Below are 8,036 nucleotides of genomic sequence, written 5' to 3' on the forward strand. Positions count from 1 at the left end.
TGGCATCACAGCTCACAGCAACCTCCAACTCCTGAGCTCAAGCGAGTCTCCTGCCTCAGCCTCCCAAGTAGCTGGGACCACAAGTGCCCGCCACAATGCCCAGCTGTTTTTTTTGGTTGCAGTCTTCATTGTTGTTTGGCCAGCCCGGCCTGGATTTGAACCTGCCACCTTAGGTGTATGTGGCTGGCGCCTTAGCCACTTGAGCCACAGGCGCCAAGCCAACAAGGCTTTAAGTAAACAATGGCAAAGCGAGGAGATGGACCACCTCATTCCCATCTCACCACTCCCTGTGCTACCTTCCAGCCGCCCCTACCACAATACAACAGGGTCCTGCTATCTCCAGGAACCACTTCACATGGGGATCTAAGTAAGAAATTGCTCTAAGGTCAAAACCTTCAATTCTTTAGCTCACTCTCTTAGAGTAGAGTGCTGTGGCATCACAACTCACAGCAATCTCCAGCTCCTGGGCTTAGGCGATTTTCTTGCCTCAGCCTCCCAAGTAGCTGGGACTACAGGCGCCTGCCATAAGGCCTGGTTATTTTTTGTTGCAGTTGTCAATGTTGTTTAGCTGGTCTGAGCTGGGTTTGAACCCACCAGCCCCAGTGTATGTGACTGGTGCTGTAACCACTGTACTATAGGTACCAAGCCAAACATCTTGTATTCTTTCATCCCCCTGTGCCCAGAATGCTGTGTACCTCCCCAACACCTGCCCCCAGATGAGTGTCACCTTTCCAAGAGGGTGGAAGTGGTTATGTCACACACAGGTGTGAGGGTCATGTTAAGTATTAGAGCTGTGCCTTTGGGGAAGCATTGGGGCGTGCAGAGACTGCCCTCCAAATAGCCACCTATACCCTTAGTGAGTAGTGGACTGTTTAGTGAGCAGTGGATTGTTTAGTGAGCCTGGATTGCCCAAGCTGGGGACCCCCCCACATAGGATCATTCACACTTCCCCTGCTGTCAATGCTGATTCATCTAGACTATGAACAGTTGGAAAGAAGAGACCTTCTTTATTCCTCCATGTATTTCCACTGCCTGGCACCTAGTATTTGAAATTAAAAAGTGAAAATAAGTTGTAATGAGACTGAAAAACAGTATAGGAAAAGTCATAATGTGAAAATGGAGAATGGAAAGTCAGGAAAAACAATCCACTGCTCACTAAAGGTGTTGGTGGCTATTTGGGGGCAGTCTCTGCACTCCCCAGTGCTTCTCCAAGGGCACAGCTCTAATATTTAATGTGACCCTCACACTTGACTGCAAGGTCAAGTAGAGACTAAGTAACTGCCAAAAGTAAAGCTGAGTTTCCCTCCGTGGGAAGTCTGTGTCCATCTCGGTAGCCATTGGCCTTCTTGGGGGCGGATGGGGGTGAGGGAGGTAGGACCTGTCTCTCCCCTCTGCACGTGTTATAATCTACATTTCCCAAGCACCCAAAGCCTCTGTGGCCTGAGCTCACCAAACAGCTTCAGACAGGCATCCACCAAGGAGACAGGAAACAGATGGTATTGTCATACTGGGGTGGTGCCTGGAGGACTCTACTCTGGGGACCTGGTAGGAGGCTACCACACTGAGGGAACTAAAGTCTCACTCAGGCATATTACAAAGCATACTCTGCAAATGCAGCATTCTCATGTATCACCGCAGAAAAGTGAAGTATTTGACACTGGCTTTTGAAAATATACTATACCAAAGACAGTGGTAAGAACACAGACTAAGCTTTACAGAGTTACTTTGAGAAAGTGGTTTCTAACAGGTTTTCTTTCCAATATTTCCCTTTATATGACACTAGTACTATTCTACCAGATATTCCCACCTTTGGTCTCTAATGATTCACACTAAATGGCTGCTTAAATGACACTAGTACTATTCTACCAGTGTCTTATATGACACTAGCACTCTTCTACCAGATATTCCCACTTTTAGTCTCTAATGATTCACACTAATGGCTTTGTGACACCAAATCAGAGTGGTTCTAACAGAACCAAAATATACATCTCACCTATCATTGTTAAAATTCAGTAATTAGAACATATTACAAAGACATATATTTTGTTTGAGTTTAAAAAGAATCTATATCCGGGCTTGGCGCCTGTAGCTCACATACACCAGAGCTGGCGGATTTGAATCTAGCCCGGGCCTGCCAAACAGCAATGACAACTACAACCAAAAAATGGCCTGGCGCTGTGGTGGGTGCCTGTGGTCCCAGCTACTTGGGAGGCAAGAGAATCGCTTAAGCCTAGGAGTTGGAGGTTGCTGTGAGCTGTGATGCCATGGCGCTCTACCCAGGGCGACAGCGTGAGACTGTCTCAAAAAAAAGAAAAAAGAATCTGTATCTGGCTCAGCTCCTGTAGCTCAGCAGCTAGGGTGCCAGCCACATACACCGGAGCTGGTGGATTTGAATTCAGCCCGGGGTGGCCAAACATGACAATTACAGCAAAAATAGCCGGGTGCTGGGGGTTGAGGAAAGAGAATTGCTTAAGCCCAAGAGTTTGAGGTCGCTGTGAGCTGTGATACCACAGCACTCTACCAAGGGCGACATAGTGAGGCTGTGTCTCAAAAAAATAAATAAATAAAAAGAATCTACATCTAAAGATGTACCTTCACACAAGAAATTCTATTCACGGCAACATATTTCAAATGTTATCTCCTACAATGCAATCATAGGGAGCAACTTTCCTGATCTGAAACCAAAATTAAAAGTCAAAAAGTAAAAAAGAAACAGTTATATACTCACGGTTCAGGGTCTAAGGTATCATTTTTCTTCTTTTCAAACTGATCCTTTGAAATTGTCCTTGTTTTTAGAAAAAAGAAAAGATGTTTTATTAATAGTTTGGATATAAAGTATGGTCTCTGGAATATTCTGAACTAGTTCTTCAAATAAAAACACATGATAGTCAAATGAAATCTCAAATACATGTAATGATAAAAGAACAAAACATTTAATCCCATAGAAAGCATTACCATTTATTATACTACCACTTTTCCCCATGTATTTCCTTACTTGTAATATTTACTCCCAAATATCAGCATTTACAAGAAGATTTAGTTGACACTAACAAATATATAAAATATATAATGGCAAAGCTGTGTTGAGATTCAAACCTGTTAATTTTAAATCAAATCCAGTATTAGTGTAACCAATTCTTTTTTTTGGTAGAGATAGAGTCTCACTTTTTCACTCTCAGTACAGTGCTGTGGCATCATACAGCTCACAGCAACCTCCAGTTCCTGGGCTTAGGTGATTCTCTTGCCTCAGCCTTCCAAGTAGCTGGGACCACAGGTGCCCGCCACAACACCTGGCTATTTTTTTGTTGTAGTTCAGCTGGGGCCAGGTTTGAATCCGCCACCCTCAGTATATGGGGCCGGTGCCCTACTCACTGAGCCACAGGCGCCACCCACCAATTCTTTTTAATTATAATATTTCCTCTGTGCAACAGGCCAGCATCCACTTGGGGATATTTTATTTACTATGAAAGTGCTACAGATATCTGGGTTTCTACTGTCCTTTTGTTATGATTAGTGTGTATCAATTACTTTTGATTCACAGAATGAGACAATCCAATTATTCACCACATAGTTAGAACAAAGAATTAGGATGACAAGGGAAAAAAAAATAAAATTGACTATGTAGAATTTCAGTCATTTTGGTTTGTCTATCTTACAAGTTGCTAGGTTGCTTCGCATTTGAATAAAGTAAAACGGAGCTACAGGGTAAGTGCCTACACAGGTACAAACTGCTCTGGGGGAAGGAATCATGAAGATCAGGGAACTCGGTCTGGAGAAAAGAGAGAACCACAAAACACTGGCACAGTCCTACGCAGATGTGGTGGCTGTGGCTTGCAGGTGTTTTTTTTTGTAAGATATTTCAAATATACAAATGAATTTATTTATTTAATATTTTTTTGTTTTTCTGAGACAGTCTCATTATGTCACCTTCGGTAGAGTGCTGTGGTGTCACAGCTCATGGCAACCTCAAACTCTCGGGCTTAAGCGATTCAGTTGCTTCAGCCTCCCAAGTAGCTGGGACTATAGGCACCGGCCACGATACCTGGCTGTTTTTTTTGGTTGTAGTTGCCATTACTGTTTGGCAGGCCTGGGCTGGATTTGAACCCGTCTGCTCTGGTGTATATAGCTGATGCCCTAGCTGCTTGAGCCACACACACTGAAACTACAAATGAATTATCATCCAATTTGTGCATTTGCTTTTTCTTATCACACTCTGGCCGTTATATCACTCAAAGATTAACTACATCAGAGGGTAAACAACTGAAGGAGAAAGTTAATCCAGTAAACTCACACCTATCTACTTTGAAGCCAGTGAGCAATAGTTAAAGTACCAGCTGAGGAAGTAGATTTATTTACACTTCAGGACAAAAATGGGGTTGGAGGACACTGTAAACTCATCTGTCTATATTAGAGTTCAGCAACTTAAGGGATGGGATGTTCACACAGAAGACAAACTAAATGCAAATGGTAGGTGATGCATACAAAAGTTTTTGCTACTACCAGTTCTGTGAATGGGGCTACCAGTTTCTTAGGTTTAAAGAAAAATTTCCCTAAATACACATTGACAACCTCTAAGAAAAAGCAATTTTTTTTTTAGAAAAAGATAGACCAAGGTCAAGAGAGACCACTGCCTTGAATGGAGGAAGAAGGTAGAGGCAGCACTGGGGTTCAGTTAAAACATGTACTTTTCTAGTATAAATGTGTATGGCATATGTTCAAATGAAATGTGGGTATAGTTGTTATGAAAAAAAAATACTGCACAAAAATCAAACTGGCCATGATGCTTCCATTTTAATCATGGATAAGAGGAAAAGCAATTAAGACCTCTGTCTCCCAACCAAGAAAAACAACAGGATGGTACTTACGTCTGGGGCTGTGAAGGGTCGTCACCCAGGGTCACATTCTCGCCCTGGATCTCTGTGAAACACTTCTCACAGAAATGATACCTGTCAGCAAGAAGGCCATACTTGGGTGAACTGGTCCATCATAACACACAGCCACCCAAGCAACGAAGCCACCAATCAGAGCAGGGCAGAGCACCACGACGAAGGGGGGGCGTTGTTGGTTGATTGATGGGTCAGTGAGGACAATGAAAGGAACAGGGGCAGGTGGGAAAGGGCAGAATTAGAGAACAGGGAAGGGACAAATAGCACAGACACAAAGGTAAGACGCAAACACCAAGACAACACAGAGCAGAAAGCCAAGGCAAAGCATTGATTAGCATTCGGTCTCATTGCACACGTCACAGGCCATCATCACTAACAACGACAGGCTTGTCGGCTCCAAAAGGCAAATGTTTTCAAGGATTTATTAATACTAGAATTGCATGGAGCCTAAATTTAGGAATCTGAATTTTGTTACTACTCAGAGAAAGTCAAATATAACTCTAGGGATTGAAATAAAAAAAATTTACTTGAATAAAACAGTCTAACAAAAGGCCTTTAAAAAGCAATTTAAACCAAAATAGCTTTATTTTTCAAAATGGAAAATTTATGCTTGACAGCAATTCAGAAATATTTCCAGTATTAACCAGATCTTTAAATGTACAAAAATGTTGAGCACCCAGAACTGGTTTTAATTTTCTCCTGTTATTTTTCTCATGAAAGTCAGTTAGTTAACTGTGTTACAATACAAATGAAACCAAATCCGTATTCTAGACAAACATTTAACAGAAATGCAGTGGGGGTCATAGACTTTCCAGCCATTTATCAATAAGAATATATAGAGAAAAAAGTTTATATATTGTATAATATAATACAATATATGTAAATCCATGAATAATCTTAAAGACTTTGAAAATTCGATTTTAAACTTTGATTTGAGATTTTTGGTACTGGGACCAATCATTCATCTGAGATATTTAGTGAATGACTTTTCTGACTTGGTGACAATCCAAGTTAAACAAATTTAGAAACTTAATCTTTAAAGAACAATCTGCATTTGAGAAATTACCCATCACTCCAATTTCTCGTAAGATAATACAGAGCCAGAGCTCAAACTATCCAATAAGAACAATTAAAATAAAAACGATTAAATGTTTGGAAAGGACATAAATGAAAAATCAACAAAAATGCAGGCTGATGCTGCATAAAACAAGATGAGTACATAAAAATACTGTAAAAATAAGCTGAATGGAGGTGAAGTACAGCAAAAAGAATGAGCATAAGGCAGCAACAGCAGCACAATGTGGTTTAGTGCTCAAAACTACGTCTACGAGGTGCCAAGAAGGATTAGTATTAAAACACTGACGAGACTCGGAGCACCACACTGAGCCACCACGTACAGAATGGGGCAGGGCAGCTGCAGTTCCACACACGCACGCATGCACACGGCACAGGGGACTGAGGTGCAGGCCACTGCACAGCCACTTTGTCTTCATTACCACTAGGACAGGTCCCCCACAATTTTCAGTTCTAATCTTAATTACATTGAGCATTTCGTTGGTTGTATTTCACTAACCAAATACATAAAAGCATGAAGCGTCAGAGCATGCACAACATCTCAAGATTATCCAATCTTCCTATGGTTGATGAGGAACATGACCAATCATTGTGGGTAACAAGTGAAGTAATGAAAGTTTCTTGCTGGGACAATTTACTTGGGACCAATTAATAAATTCTGCCAAGATTAAAAACTCTAAATAGGAACAGGCAGATTAACGTATTTCCCCCCCCCCCCGAATAAAGCAATATTCTTGTCATTCACTATTTATAAATATTCTTTTTTTTTGAGACAGAGGCTGAAAAAAAATTGAAGTACAGAAATTATACACCAATTCAGTGGCAAGCAAAACAATACAAGAAAACAATCCCTCGATGCCAGATATTTTCCTTTAAAAAATAAAACTCAGAATTGAGTGCTCTGTTCATGATACAATCAAATATCCAGCACTGTGGGACATTTAGAAAAGGACTGTTGAACATATTTTGAAATGAAATTACCATGATAATCACATTTGGGTCTAAATGGTTTTAAAATCCTGAACAAATTTTTTACTTTTACTGAAGCAGGACATCAAGCCTACTAACATCCAGGAAACAAGAACCATAAACCTATCATTCTGCCACAGAGGTAACTGACTTAGAAGGAAGTGGTGATGGCTAAATGGCAGCCTCTGGAGGACTGAGGAAACCAAAGGTCTCTATGTCAGAAACTGGGAGAGACTAGTGTTAACAGACTCCAGTGTCTGACTCTAAGCACTGCCAAAGGGGGCAGAGCATCAAACCTGCTCGTGTTTAAGCAAGGGAAAAAAGGAGCCACAGTTTCACTTTATTACCCTTCTAGGAGATAAAGACATCTATCCAGACAAATGAGTTGAAGCAACCTTGGTATTTGATGGGTAACAGATGTTAATGCCAGACTGTCCCTACCTTATTACCTAGTCCAAACTTTATTCTCCCTTGAAACATATAAAGAAGGGTCAGAAATTAACTTTTTTTTTTGGAGACAGACCCTGAAGCTGTCGCCCTGGGTAAAGTGCTGTGGCATCACAGCTCACAGCAACTTCCAACTCCTGAGTTTAAGTGATTCTCTTCCCTCAGCTTCCCGAGTAGCTGGGACTACAGGCGCCTGCCACAACGCCCGGCTATTTTTTGGTTGCAGCTGTCATTGTTGTTTGGCGGGCCCAGGCTAGATTTGAACCTGCCAGGCTCAGGTGTATGTGGCTGGCACCTTAGCCGCTTGAGCCACAGGCGCTGAGCCAGAAATTAACTTTTCAATTGTAAGAGCCTAAATGGCTTTCTGCCTACATGAAGGAAGCAGTATGATGAATATGGAATTGCAAAGGATAAATAGTTCACATACATAACCCAATGATGATGCTTATCTGGGTTGCTAATAGTACAATGTAACTGCACAGTTTATCTGTAAAGGTAATTTAATAGATGGAGTAAGTTTTCAAATGCAGATTGCTTTAAGTACCATATCAGCATATTTGAATAACTGGGGTATCTATAGACAGTTACAGATACTAACTAGAAAGCTCTAGAACAGTTTTCCCAACATGAGTTGCTCTCAAATTTTCTTTTCTTTTCTTT

At 41.3% G+C, this 8,036-nt stretch overlaps 1 protein-coding gene across 3 annotated transcripts in view; it reads right to left on the reverse strand.

The window, feature by feature from the left end:
• Positions 1-8,036, reverse strand: part of CREBBP (CREB binding protein) — a 154,184-nt gene that overhangs the window by 20,899 nt on the left and 125,249 nt on the right. For all 3 annotated transcript variants that reach the window (XM_003790832.3, XM_023513741.1, XM_023513742.1), the window contains exons 20-21: positions 4,866-4,946; positions 2,729-2,785 (exon numbers count right to left, since the gene is read on the reverse strand). In XM_003790832.3, coding sequence (XP_003790880.1) covers positions 2,729-2,785; positions 4,866-4,946 — 138 coding nt within the window. The remainder of the gene's footprint in view (positions 1-2,728; positions 2,786-4,865; positions 4,947-8,036) is intronic.

Source organism: Otolemur garnettii, unplaced genomic scaffold, assembly GCF_000181295.1.
Source record: "Otolemur garnettii isolate 467f Iridium unplaced genomic scaffold, OtoGar3 scaffold00044, whole genome shotgun sequence".
NCBI lineage: Eukaryota > Metazoa > Chordata > Mammalia > Primates > Galagidae > Otolemur > Otolemur garnettii.